The sequence below is a fragment of the Budorcas taxicolor genome, chromosome 23 (assembly GCF_023091745.1).
Source record: "Budorcas taxicolor isolate Tak-1 chromosome 23, Takin1.1, whole genome shotgun sequence".
Lineage (NCBI taxonomy): Eukaryota > Metazoa > Chordata > Mammalia > Artiodactyla > Bovidae > Budorcas > Budorcas taxicolor.
Window position 1 is genome coordinate 9,582,932 of NC_068932.1, and position 27,994 is coordinate 9,610,925.

Sequence of the window (27,994 nt, forward strand, 5' to 3'; positions counted from 1 at the left end):
TTAATCATGAGTCAGCCAGTGCATGATAGCAAATGTGTGACTACTGGTAAAAAGACAAATTTTAGCATGCTGTAAATATGCTAAGTCAATGTTTTTCTGTATTGATTTTACTTACTACTCTTTCATTACTCTCAGACTTTAATTAAAACAATGAGAGATTATTGAAAAAGATGACCTTTGGCTTATCTACAGAGGGAAAGATCAGGTTTAGAATAACCGAGTAAATGTTGTATTTGAGTAGATTAGCATCATTCACTTTCATTCTTTGCTTTAAATTTTCCCCTACTTTTTTTTTAAACTTTTAACATACACCTTTAATACTAATAGTTTGAGAAAACTATGTATGCTCAATTATAAGGCAAAGATAAAATTGAAACTAGTTATTTACACATACTTGTGAAATAAAAAACAAATCCCTTAGCATGTATAATTTTCATAAAGGAAATGGTGAAGGTGTGGATGCAGGTGAATTTGCCCTGTTTTATATTAGTGACATTACAAGTTTTGTAACCAATGTATAAGCTCTGATTGTGTACACTTAGCATTTTAAACCTAGGTTTTCTTAATTATAAAATGTGGATTAAAGAATAGGACCTACTTCATAGGATTCTTAGGATTAAAAAAAGTAGTTAATATAGGATATTTAACATAATGCCTGGTATATTATAAAGGTTCAGAAAATGTTTGTTACTATTGCATTTTTTTTCCTCGAGTGCACAAGATAGTTTCATATCAAATTAAAATTTTTCTTTTAGATGTGCTGAAAGACATTATGATACCGCCAAATTTAATTGCAGAGGTAAGTACAGGTACACATATTATGTTAGATAACTTGAAGCCAACAGTCTAAATTTTACTGTCATACCAATAGTGAATAATCTCAAGTATTAAGTAATATATTTATGTTAAAGATGGTCTGAGAAAATTTGAAATTAACTTTGCTGTTGTGTTTTTGGAAATAAGGATCTTGTAAATGAGGACGACTAAATTGAATTAACTGAAAACTAGGAGAAGTTTATAGACTAACAGAATAGAGGGTTATATCTGTGATTTGAGGCATTTGGCATAATAGTAAGAGATTACAGGGAGAAAGGAGAATGGCTTAATTCTGTAATGGAACATGACCTGCACAGTGGAAAAGGGTATAATGAAATATGGATAAATGGAGCCTGATAGATGAGAGCAAAAACTGCTTTAAGTGAGTTATTCTTCAGGTGTAGCATATCTCAGAGTCCACAAACACTTTCATTTGTGTTTGTGAAACTCTCTGAACCCCGAGAGACCTGAAACGTTGAGAAGCTTGGCAAGATGCTGCTGTGATAGTCACAAAGAGAAAGTTGATGCCTGAGCTACAGATTAATACATATGCCATTGTTCCTTCCTAAATATTTAGGGACAGACTTTCAAACACTTGGTTTAAGAATTTATAAGTGCTAATAACTGAGAGCTAGGGTAGATTTATTACTAAGAATGTTTCATTTTTAGTGGATTTTTGCTGTTTACTGGTCAAAGAGTGTCTTAATCGAGCTTTATCCACCTTTGAATAGACATTTAACAGGTTTTCCTGGATATTTTTGGATGCCACTGGGGAAGAAGATGAAATGATGGTTCAGCTGGGTAGATGACTAAATCAGAGCTGTCCAGACGACTCCCTGTAGTAGTAGTCATTGTCTGAAGAGCTGTTCTGTCAGACCAAAGGCTTCATTGAGTATATCTCCTGTCACATTATGAATGATTTGGTTGAAGATATAAAAGACATACTTTTCACATATTTAAGTGACACAAAGGATAATTAGTTGAATGTTAGTCAGGATTTTTATAGAGTGGAACCTAGGCAGAGACCAATAAGGTAAAATTTAAGTTGATATATTTAAAGTCTTATTTCTAGAAAAACTTTTTTAAAACCTCAGCCCCAACAATGGGGAACAGAGAAGTTTTGAGTTCTTATAACTTATGTGAAAAGTCCTGAAACTTTGCTTGATTAACTTTGCTGCAGTTGTATACATTATAAAGGAAAAATTTTTTAAGTGTCTTTTGTAAATGTCTTTAGAATTGTGTGTACGCAACAGTTGCATTTTCGAGACCATCTTTAAAATAATATGCTTGGCCTTTCTGTTACATCAAGCATAAAATGCAGTCTTCTGCATTGTTGGCTTATTAGTGATCTGTACTTTCTTTGGAATACACGTTTTGTGATAATGAGATATTATAGATGTTACAGTTCCTTTTGCTAGGAAACGTATTGAGAGCCCTGATAAGAGGCTCGTGCGATGTTTCATTCTGAGTTTGCCTCTTCCTCCGTTATGTTGTGACCTCTGATATGTTGCTACTCCATTGCCTCCATCATAAAGTGAGGAAGATAATACTTGACTTACCTGTCGAATGGATAAATTTGAGTTAATGAGAGATTATTTTCTGTTCAAAAATTAGAAAATTATCAGACAATAAATTCTTTTCCTCTATAGTTCAGATATTTTTAAACTATTTGCATGCAACATTTCTAAAGTTAACCTACTTATAATAAGCAATTCAAGTGAGATTATTTTCTTATTCTGAGGTTATCTTTTTATCACAGTTGCACAGTATCCCTTTGAAGACCATAATCCACCACAGTTAGAACTTATCAAACCCTTTTGTGAAGATCTTGACCAATGGCTAAGTGAAGATGACAATCATGTTGCAGCAATTCACTGTAAAGCTGGAAAGGGACGAACTGGTGTAATGATTTGTGCATATTTGTTACATCGGGGCAAATTTTTAAAGGCACAAGAGGCCCTAGATTTCTATGGGGAAGTAAGGACCAGAGACAAAAAGGTAAGTTACGTTTGATTTTTTTTTCTTCTGTCTTCTTAGATCTGAGAATTTATTGGAAAATAAATTTTCACCAAGATAATTGGTAACCCTTATTTTCCTTCCTCTAAACATTTAAGTCAGTATGCTACCTTAACTTTCATATGAGCAAATGGCAGATTCATTCAGGTTTTTCTCTTCATACCTGCATTTGCATATCATGCTGGCAGATCTTACCTATTAACAGGATTGCAAAGTTTGGTCTCATGAAATCTTTACAAAGTATTTTAAAAAGTAGCACATTGATCAAAAGTAAGATTTATATTCCTGAAGCTTGCTTGAAAATAAAATGTCTGTGGATAATAGCTTGGATATCATTACTTAGTAAAGTGTGATCTTTACTTTTATAATACATAAAGATTGTTTTTTGATTTGAATATTTATAAGTGAAATTATAATTAAGATTCGTCAAAGGTTCTTCTCTTATTCAGAAAACCAAAGGCTGCTAAAAATCATTGACAAATTTGTGTAATACAAGTGAACTCTTGGAGAATTTTTACAGTGATTTTCAAGGAATTTATTTCTTTGGATAGTAAGTATGACAAAACATGTTTACATTTCTTGCAAAGGGAATTTGTACATTTCTGTCTCCAAGAAAGAAAAAAAACCAAAGTACTTACAGGGGAAAGAGAGCTCTATTGAGGAAGACATCTGAACTTTATGTGAAAATTTATTATAGTTTTAGTAATTTTTGCAATGAGGAGGGCTTTCTTTGAGTTTAATTTCTGTTTAATTTAACTTCAAAACAGAAACATAGGTGATCATAACTATCATTTTCAGCTGTATAGTTGCACTGATTTTTGTTCCTTTACTTCTTCCTCACCTGTTTTATTTGTTGTTACTTTTTTGAATTATATCTAAAGATACCAAAGCATGGTTTATTGATGATAGTTTACAAAATTGAATCTTACTGTTAATGCCTGGTTTGGTGAATATTGATTATAATAATTTGCTATACATTTCTGTATACTAAGTGTACCGTGGAATGATAGCACTAAAATGAATTCCAGAGCAGAGGACCTGAGGTGTTTATTTTGGTTCATTCTTTCTTCATGTAGAGGGAAACAGCTGCTTTTACTAACTGAAAATACAGAAGGTAAATTTTTCTGTACTTAAGTGAATAAATGTAGGACAGCACAAGGAAAAGAGACTGAATGAGAAGAAGAGCTAGACAGATGGATCAAATTAAAGGATAGTCACCAAAGCAGTGGTAGAAATGTAAAACAGGGTTGGTGAGCACCACACAGTTCGGTCATTGAAAAGAAAGAAGGTAAAAAGAATTTAAAATAAAAATAGAAAACTTGTGTAATGTGAAGCCAGAACTAGCTTTCAGTTCAGTTCAGTCACTCAGTCATGTCTGACTCTTTGAGACCCTATGGACTGAAGCATGCGAGGCTTCCCTGTCCATCACCAACTCCGGAGTTTACCCAAACTCATGTCCATTGAGTCAGTGATGCCATCCAACCATCTCATCCTCTGTTGTCCCCTTCTGTTCCCGCCTTCAATTTTTCCCAGCATCAGGGTCTTTTCAAATGAGTCAGTTCTCCAAATCAGGTGTCCCAAGTATTGGAGTTTCAGCTTCAACATCAGTCCTTCCAATGAACACCCAGGACTGATCTCCTTGCAGTGCAAGGGACTCTCAAGAGTCTTCTCCCGACACCACAGTTCAAAAACATCCATTCTTCGGTGCTCAGCTTTGTTTATAGTCCAACTCTCACATCCATACATGACTACTGGAATAACCATAGCCTTGACTAGATGGACCTTTGTTGGCAAAGTAATGTCTGTGCTTTTTAATATGCTATCTAGGTTGGTCATAGCTTTTCTTCCAAGGAGGAAGCGTCTTTTAATTTCATGGCTGCAGTCACCATCTGCAGTGATTTTGGAACCCCAAAAAATAAAGTCAGCCACTGTTTCCCCATCTATTTGCCATGAAGTGATGGGACCAGATGCCGTAATCTTAGTGTTCTGAATGTTGAGCTTTAAGCCAACTTTTTCACTCTCCTCTTTCACTTTCATCAAGAAGCTGTTTAGTTCTTCTTCACTTTCTGCCATAAGGGTGGTGTCATCTACATATTTGAGGTTACTGATACTTCTCCCGGCAGTCTTGATTCTAGCTTGTTCTTCATAGAACTAGCTTTAAGGTAGGGACTTTTAAACTATTTGTGTTATATACCTTTTAAAAAATATGAAAAAAATCTATAAATATTCCCTGAATTTTGTTTCACTTTTTTATGCCAGAATCAGTGGCCACTGCTTGAGAGTAATGAATAAATCCAAGTGGTACAGATTAACCAAAATTAAACTTTGCTGTTCTGCTCAGTAGTAAATTTTATGAAAGAGTCCTACTATTTAGTCTTTAACACATTGAAACTATGCCATTGTCTTTGACTTGGCAATTTTTATGTCATAGTTGATATCCAGTTAGCTTTGACTTCATTCTGGGTGAAAACAAACGCTCAGAACCCTATCTCATGAAAGAGCAAACTGGGATCTTTTTTTTTTTTTTGGCCAGATGAAAGTAGGCTTGTGTTAGCAAAGAAGAATTCTCTAAGACTTTTCAGATAAATTCATTTTGCATAATTTTCTTTGTCTTCTAGTTATTGAGATCATTTTTGGCAAGATCCTGCATGTGTTAGGAAGGAAAGGGTTATGACTCCACAGTTTTGTTTCAGTATTGAAGAGTTAAGTTGTGTTAATGAATTCGTATATTATGCTATAGTATTTGTCTTCCTAAAGCCAGTGAACTTAATGTATAGCAAAGAATTGCATAGATGCTACCACTTGTTGACAAAAACCTGATAAGAATTCTTTATTTAAAGTCCTGACTTTCCTGAATTTGGCACCTCTCTCAACAGTAGATTTTTTTGTGACAAATCCTCTTGCACAGTCTGTGGTTCAAAACTTGGCTCTTGTGAAGCAGTAGGATACTTTCACAACAGTAGATAAGCTTTCTCTTGGGATTAATGGTAGAGTCTTATACACTAGTGCATTCTGGTGAACTCAGGATGGAGTCACAGTGACAGGTAGAACTTCTGATTTTACCAGAGCCATAAACCATGTTTTGCTAGGCATTAAGGTGTACTCTGTCTACAGAATAATGAGATTGTTTCAGAAGCCTTTTTCTGGGCCAAGAAACTTCACCGTTTTGAAAATATTAATGTCCTCTGAAGTTTCCAAAAAGGACTCCAAATCAGGAGTTATTGTTTGTGTCACCATGCATGTATTTGATGAAAACTGGTAGCTGGCTAAGCTGAGACGTCATATGCTGAAGAGAAGTGGCGCCTCCAGTCCTTTCATGACCTGCTTCATAGTTTTCAGGTTTTTTTGGAATGGAAAAAATTGTTTGATAGAGGTAATACAACAGTCTTACTTTTTCTGTTGCAAACTACAAGTATGACTTCATTTGATGGTTAGAAATAATAATATGTATAATAATATATTTTTAACTTTTAAAAATATGTCTTTCTCATAAGAAAACTTAATGGAAAATAAAAATGAGAAATCTTATCATAAGAAAACTTGGTGGAGCATATTAAAGCTGATGTTATCTAACTGTGGCATTTTTCCAGAGAAATAAGTATCTTATAATAAATATAATTGATTATCCAAAGTAGTTTTATTCTTGAAACATCTGCTAAGAGATTTATCCTCTTACCAGTATTTTAGGTTGAGTCTGTGAATTTGAATTTTTGAAATTGTGAACCACAATTATAGAAGATACATGCATTTTATCGGTTTTGCAGTTTGTGTAGGATTAATTTTATTAGAACTATCTTTAATGTTCTTTTGCTTGTATCCTTAACCGTCTGAGCTGTCAGGGAAGCCCAACTTTAACTACAGAGAAACGCTAAGATACTGAAGAAAGTTATGTCTTTGTGACATTTTTATAGGAGCAAGACATTTCTTCTTCTCCCTTTTCCCCCTTCCCCTCCCTGTCCTCTACCCTCTCTACCATGTTGCTCCTCCCCACTCCTCCCCCTTGATTTGAAGAAAGAGGAGCTAGTTGTCCTGTTTTTGTTTTAAGATTTATAGACTTTGCAGAGACTCTCCTCAGGTTAATCTAGTGCGGTCTTGCCATTTTTCTCAGTATACTTGGTACAAATTAGATGGTAGAGTAGTGGGTGCCTGTTCACCATAAAATGCGCAGTTAGTAATATCCAAATAATACTTCAGGGTTTGATTGTTGCAGAGAAGTAAAAGTACAACTGATAACCTCTTACTTAAAAAAGTTTTCTGAGAGTAGGATAACTCCCTGAGGGAAGACTCTTTCATTCAGTAATTTATAAGAAAGCAATCATGTTATTACTTTTCTAGGAATCATTTCTTTGCATATTTGGTCTTTACCTTACGAGCACATGGCAAAAAGTCTAAAATGAGCTGTTGATGGTTCCCACTCAAAGCTGCTAGGGTTGCTTTCCATCTAGTCTATGACTTACCCTATCTGCATTTGTACTTATATTTCAGAATTAAAATAGATAACCATATTTATCACCAACTATGAATTGAATTAAAATGCCCTACCAATACTGGTGAGTGTATATTTTGGAAAGATGCCCCATATTTCTGAATTCAGAGAGACAAACTTCTATTCCTGACAAACATACCCCAAATCTCTGCTATTCCTCTCTTTCTTTTGTCTTCTCCCTTCTAGAATGGTGGCAGATTAAGTATGCATTAATACTTACTTTCTTTAACTTTTAGGAAAAAATTTTGAGATTTTGATTTTCTTTTTGATAGGGTTTGTTTTCAAAGCAGTTATTAAAGTTCTTGTGTGTTATGATCTCTATACATGAATTCATTAGCTTATCTTTAATGAAGACTTCTGTCTTCTAGAAAGTAATAGACACTTTATTCCGAGTGACCCCAAGAAGAGGAAGTTTTCTAGTTTCTTTGAGGAATGAATTTATGTGCTAGTATAATCAGGTTATTTTTTTCTGGTCTATTTATTAAGTTTCCCCATATGGTAACCTAATGAAAATTTCTCATCTTTTCATTTCAAACAAAGTAAGCTATAATTATCCTCTTTTTTGGCTTAATAAAGCTGACTATAAGGTTTTTATTTTTTCTAACGCAGTAATTCTCCTGGGCTAAACTTGTGTTTCGCTGTTATCCGATCTATATATGCATAAAGTTGTTATTATACCTTGAAGAATCTTTTGTTGTTTAGTCACTAAGTCATGTCGGACTCTTTTGCCCCCTCGTGGACCAGAGCCCCCCAGGCTCCTCTGTCTGTGGGATTTCCCACGCAAGAATACCGGAGTGGGTTGCCATTGCCTTCTCCAGAGGATCTTACTGATCAGGGATCAAACCCTTGTCTCGTGCATTGGCAGGTGGTTTCCTTACCACTGAGCCACGAAGAATCTTAGCAGTTATTTAATTCAGAACCCATTTGATATAAATGGTAAAATAGATTTGCAAAGATCATTTTCCCCTGGTCATTTAATCTGTGCAATAACTGAAAACCATGTCTCCTAACCTCAAATCCAGTGTTCTTTTTACTGTACTATGTTCTCCTATCCAAATTAGTTTTATTACTATAATCCCCAAAGCCAAAGTAAAAATACACATTTTTAGAAAGGAAAAAAGAAGTGTATTTTAATGTATTAGAACTCTTTCAGTTTCAAGTCACAGAAACCCAACTCAAAATAGCTTAAACATGAGGAGACAGTTATTGGCTTGTGTAAACCTAAAAACTCTGACCTGGAGCTAGATGTTTACCATATGTCAGAAATCTGTCTCTCAACTCTCTTTTTTCATCTTTCTATATTTTAGGCAGACTTTTCACAAGTAATGGCAAGGTAGTAGCTCCGGGTTCGCGTGCTACTTTAGCAACTGCAATGGGACGAGAGCTACAATTCAAGCAAAAATTTCTGGTTTAGGTTCCAGTTTACCTCAACTAGGGTATGTCCCGATCCTTAACCAAACATTCTAGCCAGAGGCTTGGGGCATATATCCAAAGCTGAAGACTAGGCCCCACCTCTTTCTCCCCGCAAGTCACAGGGAGAGAGAGAGCGTCCCAAAGGGGAAAGGATGCTACATGGAGAGCATCGTTGCTCTCTTCCCATTGCAGTTGCCAAAGTAGACAGCATATAAACCTGTAGCTACACAAAGAGAAAAGCAGCAGTTTTCTGTTTCATATTATTCTCAAGGATTCTGTGGTTAATGTACCACTATTCAGCACACTGTTTATAGTTAGTTTCATCGAACTGAAGCACAGTAGTACTCTAAACTTTGGAGGTCTTTTGTCAGTGGGAAAAACAAGAGTTCTGAGAGGTTGTGACATCTTTCAGTTTACATAGTTAGTATGCATACTGTTAGAAAACCCAGGACATAGGAGTAAAAAAAAATACTCTTATTTACGTTCAGATCTTGTATTTTAACCAAGTGATTATGTACATTAGGACTGTTTTCTTATCCTTAAAATAGAAGAGATCTATCTTATTAAGTGGTTGTAGTTGTAGCTTAATATACAATAACTTGTGTCCATGGGGTTGCACAGAGTCGGACACGACCGAGCATCTGAGCATACACTGTTATATGATGTCATTGTAATAATCACCATTCTTAAGAACCATATTTCTTCCTTTGTTGAATTACTTTCCTGTAATAATCTTATTGTGATCACTCTGAAACATGGGTTTCCAAATTTTAAGCAAACAGTGTCATGTTAAAACATTTACATTGTTTCTGAGTTTAGATGTCCCAGTGAGTACTGAGGAAGAAAATTACTTTTTAAGCTGAGGAATCTAGATTGTAAGTTCATCTTGAAGAAGATGATATAAGAGGGTTGATGCACAGCAAAATGTGTAAAACTGGACCAAGAATACCATTTTGTATTAACACAGGGCACACTCCACAATGCAGATTTAGCAATGATAGGGTGTTAAACATAACATCACAATATATTAAGCAAAAACTGAAGAAATTAGAAAAATTGATGGCAGTGCTAGTAGAAATCTTCTTAGCGTACTTTAAGATTGTACGTGCGTGCCGCTCTGCTCAGTCGTGTCCGAGTCTTTGCAACCCCGTGTCCTGCAGCCCACCAGGCTTCTCTATCCATGGGGTACACCAGGTAAAAATACTGGAGTGCATTGCTGTTGCCTCCTCCAGGGGATCTTCTGGACGCAGGGATCAAACCCGTGTCTCCTGCATTGGCAAGCAGGTTCTTTACCACTGAGCCACCTAGGGAGCCCTCACTTGAAGACCAGAAAGATACAAAATAAGAAGATATGTAGAGTCCTTGAATAACATAATAAACTCCCATAAAATATATTGGTTTTCTCATTTTAAAAAGTTATAAATATTAATAATTCATTAGGCCAACCATAAAAATCTCATCTCCAAGTAGAAATATATAAGCTCCATCCCTTTGTTATAATTCAGTAGAATGAGAAAATTTGTTAAAATGTTTAATCAAACTAAATCAACTATTTGGAAACTTAAAAACTCAAATAATTTTTGGTCATTGAAGAAATAGAAATTCATATTAGGTATTTTTAAGATAATAGCAAATTGTAGAGAGATGGATTAATAAAGATGAAAATATAAATTTATGAGTTAGCAAACAGTAAGCCATTTGAACTAATAAATCCAAACACTGATTGTATAAAAATGCCATTAAAATCAATACATCTTTTTGGAAGCCAATCAAAGGAAAAAGAGAAAACAGAAAAATCAGATGTTAGGTTTGAGAGAAGAGATAGAACGACAGTGTGAAAGTGGTATTAAAAATTATATTCAGATCTATGCTAATGAATTTGAAAATGTCAGTGGAAAATGGACAGTTTTTTTAAATTATTTTAATTGGAGGCTAATTACTTTACAGTCTTGTGGTGGTTTTACTTACACTGACATGAGTCAGCCACAGGTGCACACGTGGCCCCATCCCGAACCCCCCTCCCGCCTCCCTCCCCATCCCCGCCCTCTGGGTTGTCCCAGTGCACCGGCTTTGAGTGCCCTGATTCACGCATTGAACTTGCACTGGTGATCTGTTTCACATATGGTAATATACATGCTTCAGTGCTTTTCTCTCAAGTCATCCCACCCTCGCCTTCTCCCACAGAGTCCAAAAGACTGTTCCATCTGTGTCTCTTTCACTGTCTCACCTATAGGGTCATCATAACCATCTTTCTAAATTCCATATATATGCGTTAATATACTGTATTGATGTTTTTCTTTCTGACTTCCTCTGTATAATAGGCTCCAGTTTCATCCACGTCATTAGAACTGATTCAGATGTGTTCTTTTTCATAGCTGAGTAATATTCCATTGGGTATATGTACCACGACTTTCTTAATAAGTGTGTTATCATAAGTGTTTCAAGATGAAATACAAAGTCTGAATAGACCATCTAAGAGTGAAAATGTGTAGGAGCCTTCAAGAATTAAGTACCAGATTTGTATTTCAGCCTGCTATAATACCTTGAAGCATCAAATAATTATGTTATTTAAATTGGTCCAGGTGTTGGAAGGGATGTAGCTTTCCAGAGGACTGCTCACATTGCCCTCCAACCTCAGTGTGATAAGGATAACATTTTTAAAACGAGAAAGCATAATACAGGGGAGGTTAAAAGTTTGGCCAAAAGTAAGAGTATGTGGAAAGGAGTAGTGAGAGATAAGAGTAGAAAATGAAGTTGGACTTTACTTTTATGTTTGTTAAAAAATTACGAGCTTCTCTGGTGTGGCTCAGTGGTTAAGAATCTGCCTGCCAAGCAGAAGACGCAGGTTTGATCCCTGGGTTAGGAAGATTCCCTGGACAAGGAAATGGCAACCCACTCCAGTATCCTTGCCTGGGAAATCCCATGGACAGAGGAGCCTGGGGTTGTGAAAGAGTTGGACATGACTTAGCAACTAAACAACAAACATGAAGAATTACAGTATTTGATAAACGTCTTCTTATTTGGGTAGACACTGGGAAGCCATTTAACATTTTGAATTAATTGTTTATGTGATTAATCTTATATTTTTGTCAAATGAAAAGTGTGTTTCCTTTGCTCTATGATAGTGATGGTATTAGAAGAGATTTGGCCCACAGATGCTGGAGAAAATAGTAAGTGAGTAATTAACAGAGGTTGGTCCATGCAAGAATATGAAAGCTTCAGCTCTGATATATTGTTTTTCACGTACTTGTGAGATTTTCAGCTCAAAATGTCCAGCCATGTGAATTCTGGACTGGGAGTGAGGAGTGAAGTCGTATTGAGAGACACAGTTTTTGGAGTTAATGTGTAAGATTTATAATTAAACTACTGAAGTAGATGGGGAAACAGTGGAAACAGTGGCTGACTTTATTTTTGGGGGCTCCAAAATCACTGCAGATGGTGACTGCAGCTATGAAATTAAAAGACGCTTACTCCTTGGAAGGAAAGTTATGACCAACCTAGACAGCATACTAAAAAGCAGAGATATTACTTTGCCAACAAAGGTCCGTCTAGTCAAGGCTATGGTTTTTCCAGTGGTCATGTATGGATGTGAGAGTTGGACTATAAAGAAAGCTGAGCGCTGAAGAATTGATGCTTTTGAACTGTGGTGTTGGAGAAGACTCTTGAGTCCCTTGGGCTGCAAGGAGATCCAACCAGTCTATCCTAAAGGAGATCAGTCCTGGGTGTTCATTGGAAGGACTGATGTTGAAGCTAAAACTCCAGTACTTTGGCCACCTGATTTGGAGAGCTGACTCATTTGAAAAGACCCTGATGCTGGGAAAGATTGAGGGAAGGAGGAGAAGGGGACAACAGAGGATGAGATTGTTGGATGGCATCACCGACTCAACGGACGTGGGTTTGGGTGCACTCCGGGAGTTGGTGATGGACAGGGAGTCCTGGTGTGCTGCAGTTCATGGCATCACAAAGAGTCGGACATGACTGAGCGACTAAACTGAGACTGAAGTAGATAGGATTGATATAAAGGGGATAGCTGAGATCGATTTTGGGGGGACAAGAAGAGAAGAAATAGCCAATAAAGATGAGAAAATACCTTTAGAGAGTGTATCCTGTGAAAGAAGCAGGGAGATTTCAGAATGGCAGCCAAACAAATGAGCCACAGTGGTAGTAGGAAAACGATAGAAAATGACCACTATTGACCATTAGAACTAAAGACCTTTAAGAAATCAGCCTTATGCTAACAGATTTCCAAGAGTTAAGGAGACTTCTCTTCAAGAGTTTATAAAGAGAGAGAAGATGGAAGTCTGAGAGGGATATAAGATTTGGGGAGAGAATAGGTTTTTGGTCTTAGAGTTGTTTGCTTATTTTGGATAAAGGATGAGTTATCTGAGCTTTTTATTAGGATGGACAGGTGGAGAGAATAAAGGCCGATGTCAGAGAGGCGATAATTAATAGAACACTTGCAAAAATGGAACCAGTGTGAACATGAAGAGACACTTCTATAAAATATCAGCACTAAAAAGATTTTAAGGTGAGAGAAAATAATTCTGAGGGTGCTCACATTGGGTTACCTCAGGGTTTCCAGTAAAATGAGACCTTAGTTATTTGACAGTGATGTTTGGGACTGGACAGAAAGAGAGGTGGATAAACAAAATGCTGAAAACATTGTAGTCAGGTGTTAATAAGTGTATCCCAGAGGAAAGAGTTATTGAATGATACAGATTTGGCATTGGTGAGGCTAAGTAAAGACAGTAGAAATGTAAGTTAGGAGGAAGAGTGGGAGGAACACTAAACATCCTCCTGGCCGGTGAATAAAAGGGGATTGAAGAGGCAGTGGCTGCTTTTTGAGATGATGGCCGGGAATGTGATGCTAAGCCAACCTTAGAATGCTGAGTTTAGCTAAAATTAAAGTGTTTTTAATGTTTTACTTGAGGAAACAAAGTTAAGAATATAAGTAATTTTCTAGGAGAATATTTAGTGGTAGAGAGTAGAACTATATTTTGGGGATGTAGTTATAGACCAGTTTAGCTTTAAAATTACTAATTCAAGAATAGAATTGATTTTATTAGTCTTAATTTAATGAAAAATGGAAAAATTTGAACATGTAATTTTTAATCTTCAAGAGCTTTTAAAGGTCAGCCCTTTTTTTTTAAGATCAGTAAGTTCATTTCTTAGATTTTTTAAAAATATGTATATATATTTAAATTTAATCTTAATATTCAAGATGCTTTAGGTAAAACGTGCACATGAATCGTTGTTTCCAGTGTATGCATTCAGGATATATGATGTTTAAAACGTTATAAATCACATTGTCAACTTAGTGTGGAAGTTTTAGTCGTTTTATTTCAAATCCTAGATTACATTGTGATTCATTGTATTGTTATTTAAATTTTAGTTAGGTGCATCTCTGCTGTGAGAGACAAGAATAGAGTGAGGACAACATCTCAAGGGCTTATAGTACACATTTGGACCTTCCAACTTTTTTTTTTCCCCAAACAAAGCTAGAGTTTATGTATTACCAAATATAGAGACCTAACAGAAAACTAACCTGACTTGGTGGTGCTGAACTCTGAGCATTTGCTTGTCTGTATCTGTGAAGCTTTTGATCTCTCCACAAGTTTTAAATTTCTGTTAATTTGGGCACATTGAATTTGAGATGCTGGTTAGCTAACAGATAAGGATTGCAAAGTTAAGATACAGAAGACTAATTATACATAATTTGATAGCAAAATAATACATTTAAATTACATTTTCCAGCATTTTTCTTTGAAATGTGTCGGTTATTTTGATTCTTGTAATTACACATTAACTACTCATTCATTGCTAGCAGCTATTAGATTCATAGTATTTTTTCTCTATGCGTTTGCCTTTTTGTTAAGGATTAACTGAGTTTCTAAAACCTGTATTACAGATAAACTACCAATCACTTGCTACTTGAATAAAATTAAAACTTTGAAAATCTTCTAGTTATTTCATGCACACTTATACCAAGAATGAAGATAAGGACGAAAAAGATCATCTTTCATTCCACTAAACCCCAATAAATAACTTGACAGCTTGGTCGTCTTAAAGGTTTCCATTGATTTAATTTTTAAATTTTAATTTGATTTTAATTTTTAGACTAGGTTATAAATATACATGGTTCAAAAAAGATTCCCCCCCATCCATCTTCTGTGTGCTGTTTCCCCCAACCTGCTTTGCAATTCTGTATTTTATCTTGATAAACATGAAAAGGGTTTTTTTGGGGGACAAGGTTAAGTGGAATTAAGTAATATGATATAGAGAATAATTTTAAGCTTAACAGTTTTTAAAATTTAATGATAAATTTTTACATTGGTATTTGTAGCAGCTCTTAAAATAACACAGCTTTAGTTCTGTTTGTTTAAGAAAATACGTAGAACTAAAAATACTACAGTTCCAAAAATTATACCTTAAATATTTGGTAGAATTTTTAAAGTCACTGATTCGGATTTCTGTAGCATTTTGTTGTTTTAGCATGGTTTTGTGTAAACTTCATTTAGTGTTTAATCCCCATGAGAATCTTGTGAAGGTAGTAGTATTGTCTTCATTTTCCTGAAGAAACAAAATTTGTGTTTTGACTATTAGCATTCACATCCAAGTCTCCTGATTAAATGATCTTTGTGCTATAGCCATAATCTTAGATTTTGAAGTGACTTTTATCCATTATTTGGCACTTCATGTATTTTTTTAATTGTAATAAAATCATACTAACCTTTATGAAAGTGCTGAAATGAGTACCTATATACCTGCCATTCAATATACTTATCTTTAAACTTACATAAATGTGCTTTCTACTATTCATTGGAGAAGGAAAGCATAAAAGTCCAGAGATTTTACAACATAGGGCAATTTAGATGCTGATATAACATCTAAAAGAGAAATACTGCAAATTCTAGGTTGAATGTTTAAATTTTCCTGAAGTAATATTGTGTAACAGGAAAAGAAACCTTCAGTAAGTTCCCTAATACCTCATTTACTCAGCCCATTAGTGAATGCATTGCTGCCCACATTAGATTTTTTTTTTTCTTGAGGTAAGTCAGGGTCTCCATTTAAACACCACCTGAATTGTATATATTTTTTAGCGTTTGTATATTTGAGTGTCCCTTGGACAGCAAGGAGATCAAACCAGTCAATCCTAAAGGAAATCAACCCTGAATATTCATTAGAAGGACAGATGCTAAAGCTGAAGCTCCAGTACTTTGGCCACCTGATTGATGCGAAGAGCTAACTCATTGGAAAAGACCCTGATGCTGGGAAAGTTTGAGGGCAAGAGGAGAAGGGGATGACAGAGGATGAGATGGTTAGATGGCCTCACCAACTCAGTGGACATGATTTTGAACAAGCTCCAGGAGATAGTGAAAGACAGAGAAGCCTGACATGCTGCAGTTCATGGGATCGCAGAGTCAGATATGACTTCGCAATTGAACAAGAACATACTTAACTTTTCTAAAACATTATGTATTTCCAAGGTAACATAGCTCAGGGACACCTCTAAGTACCGTTGTTATCAGATTATAGCATACATTTGTGTCAGCCACATACTCTTGTTTTTGTTGGGTTCTAAAGCCAACATCTTTTTTGCTGCTGCTATTTCTGTCTCATAAAGGCAATATGTCTTTATTTAGTTTGCTGATTCTTTTGCCTAGAAAATAAGTATCCAGGTTTGTGAGAAATTTTGTTCTATAAATCCTTGGGGGGAACCCTATGTGTGAAGGCTTTTGACAGTAGTTTTGGATATGCACTGGCCTTTGCTTATTGGGTGCATGGTTCAAAGGTTGTTGTGACCGTTGAATAGATGGGAGTGCTATGATAATTGATTTTAAGGGCGGAGAGTTACTATGATATTTCCTTCATATTGATGTTGCTTTGATTTACTCTATTACCAAGCTAGGTTTAAATGTTAGATCATTTAAGGTCAAATTTTTAATGTATATATGTTCTTCAGCAGACACAATGAAACTTTTCTTCTGACTTTGCCTTTCTGTCTTTTTTTGTCTGTTCACCAGGGAGTAACTATTCCCAGTCAGAGGCGCTATGTGTATTATTATAGCTACCTGTTAAAGAATCATCTGGATTACAGACCAGTGGCACTGTTGTTTCACAAGATGATGTTTGAAACTATTCCAATGTTCAGTGGTGGAACTTGCAGTAAGTGCTCTAAATCCTCATCCTCTCATTTACTGTAACACTTTTCTTAACATATGTAGAAGTTTATAAAAAGTCTATAAAGAAATTTACCACACTTAAACTTTATGCAAGTTTGTATATTTCTGAGGTGTCCAAACTGATTACTTAACTCAGCTGTTCAGCACACATTGGCCTAAGGAAGCCCAGACCATTGGGTCTGAAAGACTTTGAAGCCATATTATATTTATGAAAGAAGTATTCCATGCCACAACCACCAAATGCAGCCTATATTCTGACTTGGTGACTTAAAGCTTGTCCTGTCAGTGATTCAGTATGAGTAGCATTGAGATTCAGCACTTCAGTGGTGTTAGGGTAGGAACCAATTCCTCAGTATCTTAGGAAGACCAGATGTTAATAGAAATGGTGATAAGGACGTTAAAAAGAAAACAGTTATAAGACATAGCAACATGCTGAAGTATATTGATTGAGTGTGGAGTATTAGAGAAAGCCTAGCTTTAGATCTGAGTTCCAGTGCTAAAGAGGCTTCCCAAATGGCTCAGTAGTAAAGAATCACCTACCAGTACAGGAGACGTGGATTTGATCCATGGGTGCCCTCAAGCGTGATTGCTTTGGAGGAGGAAATGGCAAGTCTTTCCAGTATTCTTGCCCAGCAAATCCCATAGACAGAGGAGCCTGTCGGGCTGCAGTCAGTCCCTGGGGTCACAAAGAGTTGGACATGACTAAGTGACTGAGACCCCTGTGTCTCCCTCCAGTGCTACAGTTGTCATTAATGTGCTGTGTAACCAAGGGCACATCATCTACCGCACCTCTCTTTGTCTTTGTTTATCAATAATACGAGGATATTCTGAAATCTGAAACTTCCTAGAAAAGTGCTTAAAGAAGATCATGTCATTGATGTCTGCCTTTCTCTCTCATCCTGACTTCTGTAAGCCTACCTCAGGCCTCCTGGTCCTTTTCTGCTTCTCTCCTATTCTTTGCCAGAGTTCTTAAGCTAGACTGATAGGAACCTTAAAACCTTGACCCTGAGCAGGCGGTCACGAGAGAACATGTGGAAGTGTTAATACAGCCCTATAAAAGAACAGACTGTGCTGCTTTTTTCTGTTACAGAGTCTTTTGTATTAGTTTCTGTCTTGGAAGTGATTAGTCGTATTTTCATGTTTGTGTCTGTGTGTGCTCAGTTCTGTCTGACTCTTTGTGACGCCATGGACTGTAGCCCGCCAGGCTCCTCTGTCTATGGGATTTTCCTGGCAAGAATACTGGAGTGGGTTGCCATTTCCTATTGCATTTCGTGTTTAAGAACTGTGTTTTGTTTATTTAGAATACAATTTTGTAGTTTCTAGATAAGATGTAACTGTGTTATTTTTCTAATACCTCTAACAGTATTTCAGTGATACTTTGCAATTTGTTGGTGGTTTTATTTTTTAGCCTAAAGTTTTCTTCTTACAGTATTTATATAACTTAAAAGCCTTGTGACGCTGAATTAATTTATACCTAGGGAGTTAATTTCTTTATGTTGTTTATGTTGTCAGGTGTGATCACCTTCATTAGATCTTTCCTGTATTCTTAGGGCAAGTTAATTTTATTTACCAAAGACCTTAACATAGCACGTGGAAGACTTCAAAGAGACCTCATTGATGTTTTTGTCATCTCAGTACAATTTTAAAAACTGCTGAGTACAAGGTACTATGCTGTCAAGAGGTGATTGACATACGAACTTAGATTTATAGCAGAGAAGGGAAAGGGGAAAAAAAAAAACGCAAAAAAACTCATGTTCTTCCTATAGTGTTAGATATCAGTGTAAGAGCCAAATGGCAAGGTACAAAATATTATAGAAATACACATTTAGTTCAGTAATTTTATCTACTCTAATTTATTTTTCCATATTGGTCTCTCTAGCAAACATCTGTCAGTTCTTCTCTACAGTTGTGCTCTGCCTTTAAACCATGTGTGTTGTGTGTGTCTGTGTATATTGGACCTCTTAGTATTATATTTAAACTTTGCAAGTTACTACTGAGATCTGTTTAATCTTTACCAATTTTCTAGTTCTTTGTTTACATACTATGATTCAATACTGTCTAGTAAAGCTGTAATATATAACTAAATGTGTGGTTGTACGTGTAAATTACAAATAGTATATTCAGAAAAATCAAGTTGGGGGGAGTTGTCAGATACTTTTGTGAAGGAAGTCCAGCTCTTTATTGAACATTGGAGAAAGCATGCAATTTAGATTGGCCTTTAAACTAAAGAAAATTACAGGCAGTAGGAAATAGCTTGAATTGAAGCACAGCAGAAGGAAATGAGCTGGACAAGAATATAGAGATGGAGAACAGAATAGGAATAAAACGTGTGGCTGACTGTTAGAAGACTCCGAATAGGCATATTGGACTTGATTTGATACATGCTGTGTTGTCAGTGATCATAGTAGAGGCGTAAGCTGTAGTTAGGTACAGTTTTGTAGAAAGTAGTGACTGCATGAGGGAAGGAAAAACAGTGGAAAATTAAACAGTTGAATTACATGACTTTCTTTAAGCCAGGTATGCTTTGCTGGGGCAGTCAAATGATTAGTTTTTCTTTTGCCATTTATATCTAAATATTTTACTCTGGTCAGGTGAATAAGTCACAGAAAAGGGAAGAAAGAAAAAGGAATCTGAGACTTGGAGACATGAATGTTGATATTTTGGTTTTAAACATATGTTTTAAATGAGGTAAAGGTCAGCTGTTTACATGAACGTATTCAATTGGTACTTGAAAGTATGGATTTGAACTTATGTGAAAGATATGTCATAGTTTTAGAAGCATCAGGAACGAGACATGGTAGTTAAGCCTTTCATATAAATTTGGTATAGGGCTAGAATATGGGATCAGTCCTGGGTGTTCTTTGGAAGGACTGATGCTAAAAGCTGGAACTCCAGTACTTTGGCCACCTCATGCGAAGAGTTGACTCATTGGAAAAGACTCTGATGCTGGGAGGGACTGGGGGCAGGAGGAGAAGGGGACGACAGAGGATGAGACGGCTGGATGGCATCACTGACTTGATGGATGTGAGTCTGAGTGAACTCCGGGAGTTGGTGATGGACAGGGAGGCCTGGCGTGCTGCGATTCATGGGGTCGCAAAGAGTCGGACACGACTGAGCAACTGAACTGAGCTGAGAATGTGGGAAGGCTCAGACAGAAACGGTGTGAGGGCTGAGACAAACAGGATCCATAATGGTTTTGGTTTAGGAGGAGGAAGAGGAATCAGTGAAGAAAATAAAACGTGGAAATAAAGTATCTTCTGCAAAGTCGTCAGGAGTTAACAACCTTTTTCTTTTTTGATTATTGTCTTAATATTTCTGAATTTAAAAAAAGTTACTATCTTCTATATATCTAAAAGGGTTAAAAAAGTTAATAAAAGATGATCACTGATTTTTCTCTCATAATATAGAATTCTAAGTTTTATTTCATTTCTGTTTTATTAGAGCACCGTTTGTCCTATCAAAGACATATATATATATATATCAGTTGTGTCTTAGTCAAAAGAACCATACTGATGTTGGACTTCTGTTAAGTGTGGTCTTATCTATCTAAAACATGAAATTCATACTGTAAAGAAAATTGTCTTCTTTAGGGATGTGAGGGAATATTTTTCACTTACTAAAACTTGAGCTTAGTTTTTTGAGGAAATATCTAAGTAACACTAATTTCTAATAAGAATATTTATACAATTCGAAAATTCTTGAAGGTGCACATTTTAGACGTAGTTTAATTAAAATCTGTTAATTCAGATCTCACAGTGAATTTGCTTTTTAAACTCCTAAGATTAAGATGATCAGATTCTGAATTAGTGGAGTTTGAATTAATGATTACATGGCATTTTCATCCTGTTTGGTTTTGATCACAGTTTTAAAGTCATACTTTGTTCGCTTCTTCAAGCTGGACTTCTCAGTGAAATTTTCAGTATCAAATTAAGTCTTGTAAAATAGCGCATTGTACTTTGAATCTTTAGTCAAGGAAGTGAAGATTACTGATAGGTTGTTAGTATAACATATCTCTTTTTAGAGTTCCTTTTTCTCATCAATGTCTCTCAAATCCATATTGCAGTAAACACTCATACTTTTTATCAAGCTTACTATTTATTTATTATTTGATTGATGATACTGCATTAAATATTGCATAGATGAGCCAGTAGGTGTTTATTATACTGGAAAATTTATTTAGCTTGAATAAGCTTTTTGCCTTGTCCAGAGTTGTGGTCACATTGATAAAGAATGTGATACATTTTTTCCCCCCATATTTAAGAATGATGTCTTTTGGTGATGAGAACTTTATGTCTATATATTTATATATTTCTCATTCACTTTATGCAAGCTTATGTTTTTATTTCTTAATTATCTTGGTATGTTTTGAAACTTGAAAAACCCATTTCTTCCCCCCTCAGTTTAATTACTTTCTTTCTTAACTGCTAGGATCTTAATGTCTGTGACTTGAAGCCAAATTCTGTCATCAGTGTCATTAGTATAAATGTATTTATGAGTAGATTTTTAAAATAAAACACATAAGCCTTTCTTTTCACACTTAGCTGCCTTTTAATTGCATTGCTAATATAAACACGATATATTTTGAGATTATTTTATTTTTATTATTATTATTTTTTTTTACCATATATTTTAAAACAGACATGGACCAATTCAAAATACTTGTTAATGAAAATGGAATGTGTTTGTGCTATAATTTGTACTTGATGGCTGTTGCATTTCTTTGCAAACACTTCAAATCTCTTTCCTCCTGTTTCTTGTGGTGGTGGCTTTATATACCTTTAAAAATAAAATATGAATTATAGGTAAAATGAAATATGGTTAATATTTTTATAATTATTGAAACTTGTGTGTATGGAATGTATTATAACTTTGTTATAGGTTATATTTTCTTCTTCTGAATGTGTAAGGATTGGTATTTTGTGGTTTTTGTTCTGTTTTACAGACTTTAAAATACTGCAGCAAATACCTGTTTTAAAAGTTCCTTTTAATATTACCTCATATTGATGGTACAAATTAGGGAAAATCTGGTATTGATTATATTTTGCTGTAGTTTATTTCCACTGATTTATTTCTATCTATGTATCTCTGTTATTTTGTATCCATTGATTTGTTTTAGTTGGGGCATTAAAGATGCAAAATTACTACTTTGTGTCTGTTGCTAATACTAATCATCAAAATAGCTTTTGACAGTTAAAAACATTTCCTGTGAAGTGATACTAGTATGTATTTGACCATGCAGATCCTCAGTTTGTGGTCTGCCAGCTAAAGGTGAAGATATATTCCTCCAATTCAGGACCCACACGACGGGAAGACAAGTTCATGTACTTTGAGTTCCCTCAGCCGTTGCCTGTGTGTGGTGACATCAAAGTAGAGTTCTTCCACAAACAGAACAAGATGCTAAAAAAGGTTTGCTCTTTACTTTTGTTGGGAAAAATATCCAAAATAGCCATACCTTGAATAGTAACCTCAGATCTTTTGCTTAAAGCATTTAGTTTGGCAGAAATCATTCTGAAAGGAGAGACTAAAAGATGTGTTTTCTGTCTGACATCTAATAAATCATGAATAGTTTTCTACTAAATCTGCACGCGCTTTGCTTACTATGGCATCAGTGAGCCGTTATAGTGGTACATAGTCCTAGCAGAAGGAAAAGGCCATCTGACTTTGTAATTTGAGGTGAATTTTTCTTAACTTGGCTTATGCAAATGAATTCTATAAAAGCATTGAAGATTGCATATGTACCCCATTCAGTCGGTTACAGTCCTGTTAGAAGAGATGATTGATTAAACCGAGAAGTAAGCATGGGGCACGAGTTTGAAAGAAAATTTTGGTCTATTTGTATAAATAAAATCTGTTTCCCCCATTTTGGTTAATGTTTGTTGAGACTGGGTCATTTTATATTTAGCTTCCTCAGATTTACTGAGGAAGTAAATTTATTTCAATTTTCAGCTAGGCGAGGAATAAATATGAAGAGGAAGTAATAAAGAATGAAAAAATGTGGTATTTAAATATACTCGTTTAGAAAGTTAGTGAGGTTTGCATCTCACTGAGCTATGTTTAGAGAATATAGGAGCTCATTTTAAAACAAACAGTCTTGGTTTAAAATACTAAGTGTGAACATTTAAGGTGAGCCTAAGGTACAAAATATTTAGGTAGTAATGAGCAGAAACAGTAGCTGTGTGTATTGTTACTGCCTCCTAAACATACCAGGTAGTAGTGTATCACTAATTTTTAGACAGTCTCCATAGGCAGACTGATTTCATTTTCCTGAATTTTAGCTTTTTAGTGTTGTTGTTGAGAGAAAATGAGGAGGCTTCATTAACTACAAAAATTTTGACTTCTATTTTGCTTATCAGAAGAAATATATTTCTTTTTATCCAGAATCCAAGTAGCTGGAAAATCACAAGATGTAAAACTGATTTTTTTTCACCAGAAACCCATTTCCTATGTGTACTATATAAATAAAAGTTAAGTATATCTCCATAACTTTGAAAATATATTTTTCAATAATCCAAGAGGTATTAATAAATGTTTTGCAGTTAAGGTAAATTTTTTCTTTTATTCATCGTAAGACTAGCACACATAAAAATTTTATATTTTGCTTTTAAAAATAAACACCTATATCACTTTTTCTATACTTTTAGGAGTGCACTAATTCTTATTCTTTCAATTTACATTAACACATGTAAAATTGAAAGTTAAGTTAAATATTTATAATAATTTGTTTATCTTGAATTACCTTATTTATTTCCATTTTATGTGATTTTCCTTGCATGTTATAAGAGTTTGGTTTGTTTTAAACAAAGCAGTTTTTCTATAATTAGTGCATTAGCACAATCCACAGTTTTTGAAGTTTTAAATTTTGCTAGTTTATTTTCTTCTGACTCTTAAGTATGTGTGTAGTTACTAACTCAGTAACTTTGCTAAAATAATTGAAATTAATAAAACATTTTTAAAAGACTTCTACCACATTATTGCTGTGCTAGGGGCTGTTAAAAAATACAAAAACATTAAAGAGAGAAGTTTCTTAAGGTTCTTACCATCTTCCCAGGAAAATAAACTTGAAGATAAATTAGAATAAAAGATTTAAATGGCAGTTTAAGGTACCAGATAAGATGTCACAGGGTTGTACATCATTAATTGTCAAATGATGCATACAGGCCAGTTCCACTAATCTAGAGAGAGAACAGTTTCTATGTTGATCAGGAAAGGTTTGAAGTAGTGAATTTCTGATGTGATTTTTTTTTTTTTTTTACAAGACCTCATTATTAGTAAGAAGTGATCTTTTTTTTTAGGCAGGCATTTTGTAACAACGAAAAGTTGAAGTTTGTAACACCCTTCAGTGCTTCATTGGAAAGTTGAACTGACATTTCAAGAGCTTTTGTTAAAGTAAATTTTGTAATAGCTTGTTGAAACACAGAGGAAATTAAATCCATTTCTGAATTTTTTTAGTATATAATATAAACTCAACACTTTAAAAAACTAACATTAGACTAGAAAAGATATTTTACTTAAGGTATTAAAGTAAGTTTATTTTAGCACTTGTGGAAATACATTTTTGGTCTAGATTAGAATTACAGGAAACTTCCTATGGGAATTAGATGCTATAGATAGATAACCCGTAGATTGTCCAGTATTAGTTTTTGTGTTTACCTTTGTTCAGAATATTAAATAGTACATGGCATGATTTGTTCACTTCCTAGGGCAAATGTTGAATAAATTAGCATTGTCTTTAAAAAAAAAATTCAAATATGCCTTTTTTTTTTTTTTTAAAGGACAAAATGTTTCACTTTTGGGTAAACACATTCTTCATACCAGGACCAGAGGAAACCTCAGAAAAAGTAGAAAATGGAAGTCTATGTGATCAAGAAATTGATAGTATTTGCAGTATAGAGCGTGCAGATAATGACAAGGAATATCTAGTACTCACTTTAACAAAAAATGATCTCGACAAAGCAAATAAAGACAAGGCCAACCGATACTTTTCTCCAAATTTTAAGGTCAGTTAAAAACATATTGAGAAGTTGGTGAGTGGCTCTGTGTGTTTGTTTTATTCTAGGTATATAGCTGGTGAAAGACTTGAATGGTTAATTTTTAAATTCAGTATATTCGTAAGCATTGTTTACCTAGCAGTAACCTAAAACTTGCTAATGAAATCCAGGGTGCACAGAAGAGTCAAAAGGCTACCTTTTCCTTACCCTGTTCTTTGCAGTTTGGTGAAATATGGGGCATAAGTTGGGGAGGGGATTTAAGTTGAATATGAAGTAGGAATTGGTGAAGAAAGAAGTGGGAAGGAACTCAGCCCTTTAGGAATGATTCATATGGAATGTTTTCACTGCTTCTACCATTCTCCCTCTCCATTTTATTCTCAACTCCTTAGAGCTATCTTAAAAATGACTTGATTGTAATCATCAGTCTTGTTTATACTTTTTAAAGATCTGTGGTTTTTTGATGGGCCCTACAGAGAGCTGTATAATTTAGCATGGGACTACTTTCTGCATCTAGTCTAGCCACATTCTCTTCCTGCAGCTCACTCAGACTGGTCTCTTGTCAGTTCTTCAGTTGCCTCAGGTCTTTCCAATTCGTTTCCTTCTCCCCATAGTGCTCCAGCCCTCAGCCGCTCCCTGCCCTTCACTTGGCTGTCCTTACATTCTAACCTTCGCTTCAGTCTCATGTGCTCTGAAAGGCCTTCTCTGATCATCCTCTCCTCTTCTTCCTTTTTTAAACTCTGCCTACCTCCTCTTGTTACAGAATTATTTGGTTCATTTTACTTTTATCTGTATGTCACATGTATTTGTGTACTTTTGTTTATATTTCTAGATGAGAATTCAAGTCAGGTTAAAAATCTGACTTGTGAACATTCCCTAATGGTTGTTTGCCATTTTTTTCTTATTCTCATTTCTTCTTCTCTATTGTACTTGATTTTTCTCTCTCCCTTTCGCCACACCCTCTTCCTTTCTTTTTAAAAATTCTCTCTTCATTCCATTAAATAAATTCTCTCTTCATTCCAGTCCAATAAAATGGAGAGGGAGAATGGTAGAAGCAGTGAGAACATTCCATATGAATCATTCCTAAAGGGCTGAGTTCCTTCCCACTTCTTTCTTCACCTAAGTTTAAGGATATTGCTAGTAGTAATAAAAATAAAGAGGGGCTACCTGTTTCAAGTGAAAATGGAGCTAATAAGTACCTTTAGATCTTATATTTAAAGTGTTTTGAAGTGTCTTTTAGAATTTGTAAGTTTGTTTACTTTCTTTTCTCTGTCTACATTTTCCTCAGTTACTAGCTTTTAAAGTGTGACTTCCTCTAATTTTATGTTTTAATGTTACAAGAGGTTTTATATTTATTATTACAAATAAAAGCTATTGCAGTTATCAGTAAACACATATAATATCATATAATGGTAAGTGCTTTGGAAAAATAAAGCAGAGATAGGAGAGAGAGTGGCCTTGGTGTATTTTTTAGTGGGATGGTTAGAGAAGGCCTCTCCAAGAAGTTGACTTTAATTAGAGGCCTAAGTGAAATGAGGGAGCTATAAAATACCTGGGAAAAGAGGAAAGAGCAGGTGTAGGAACCCTGGGACAAGAGTGAGCTTAGTGTATTTGAAGAGCAATAGATAAGAAATCATTTTGACTAACACACATCAGTCCAAGTGTGAATACATTGAGTGTGTTCTCCACAGGAGAGAGGTAATCTGATTTTTGTCTTTAAAAGTTTACTCTGTCCTCTCCTTTAAAATAAAGGCAAGAGGAGGGCAAGAATGAAAGCTAGGACACTATAATAGACTGATCAAAGAATTGGATGTCAGATCTAATTTAAATCCCACGTCCACTGCCTACTAGATATGTGGCCTTTAGCAAGTGTCCTAGCCTTGCTGAACTATAGCTTTCTCTCTTTTAAAACAGAAAGACCTATCCTGTAGAGTTGTCTTGACAGTTATTTCACCTCTGCTTGTAAAGGTTGTTGGTTCACTATTTAGAGCACTGTATGATATTAACTTTTTTATTACTCTCTTTCAGTGAAGTTTTTAGGGTGAATGGAATCCTAAACATCATTGTTAATATTATCTGTATTAGAAAATACATTGAATTTCAGACAGGCTGTAAGTGAAATATTCTTTTGAAACTCAACTCTATGTGAGTTGAATTTTGTGATCGAAAAAATATTATGTGGACTATTGAAATCAGTACCTTTCTTTTGTAGAATTATTTCATTAATGCCTGTAGTTTATGCTTATTTAAAAAAACACGTAGTGTATTAACATCCCAGTTTCTTTTCAGTGTATGCCAAGAAAGAAAATGTAGGAAATCTTGAGAAGGTCATTGAAAAGGCTCTGTAAGGGTTACGTATGTCATAGTACTTAAAGCTGAATCCGATAAAGATATGTATCTTTGAGAGTGGTCAGATTTATGGATTTTCCATTTACACTTTCTCTTCTTTCTCTAGGTGAAGCTGTACTTCACAAAAACAGTAGAGGAGTCATCAAATCCAGAGGCTAGCAGTTCAACGTCTGTAACACCAGATGTCAGTGACAATGAACCTGATCATTACAGATATTCTGACACCACTGACTCTGACCCAGAGAATGAACCTTTTGATGAAGATCAGCATACACAAATTACAAAAGTCTGATTTTTTTTTTTTATCAAGAGGGATAAAACACCATGAAAACAAACTTGAATAAACTGAAAATGGACCTTTTTTTTTTTTTTAAATGGCAATAGGACATTGTGTCAGATTACCAGTTATAGGAACAATTCTCTTTTCCTGACCAATCTTGTTTTGCCCTATACATCCACAGGGTTTCGACACTTGTTGTCCAGTTGAAGAAAGATTGTGTAGTGTCATGTATATACCTTTTTGTGTCAAAAGGACATTTAAAATTCAATTAGGATGAATAAAGATGGCACTTTCCCATTTTATTCCAGTTTTATAAAAAGTGGAGACAGACTGATGTGTATACGTAGGAATTTCTCATTTTGTGTTCTGTCACCAACTGAAGTGGCTAAAGAGCTTTGTGATACACAGGTTCACATCCTACCCCTTTGCACTTGTGGCAACAGATAAGTTTGCAGTTGGCTAAGAG

At 35.0% G+C, this 27,994-nt stretch overlaps 1 protein-coding gene across 1 annotated transcript in view; it reads left to right on the top strand.

Moving 5' to 3' along the window:
• The window catches only part of PTEN (phosphatase and tensin homolog), a 96,804-nt gene extending 69,109 nt beyond the window's left edge, over nucleotides 1-27,695 (top strand). Inside the window, exons 5-10 of the mRNA XM_052661205.1 lie at nucleotides 756-799; nucleotides 2,576-2,814; nucleotides 16,756-16,897; nucleotides 22,154-22,320; nucleotides 24,687-24,911; nucleotides 27,355-27,695. Coding sequence (XP_052517165.1) covers nucleotides 756-799; nucleotides 2,576-2,814; nucleotides 16,756-16,897; nucleotides 22,154-22,320; nucleotides 24,687-24,911; nucleotides 27,355-27,540 — 1,003 coding nt within the window. The 3' untranslated portion in view covers nucleotides 27,541-27,695. The remainder of the gene's footprint in view (nucleotides 1-755; nucleotides 800-2,575; nucleotides 2,815-16,755; nucleotides 16,898-22,153; nucleotides 22,321-24,686; nucleotides 24,912-27,354) is intronic.
• Nucleotides 27,696-27,994: the final 299 nt, after the last annotated feature.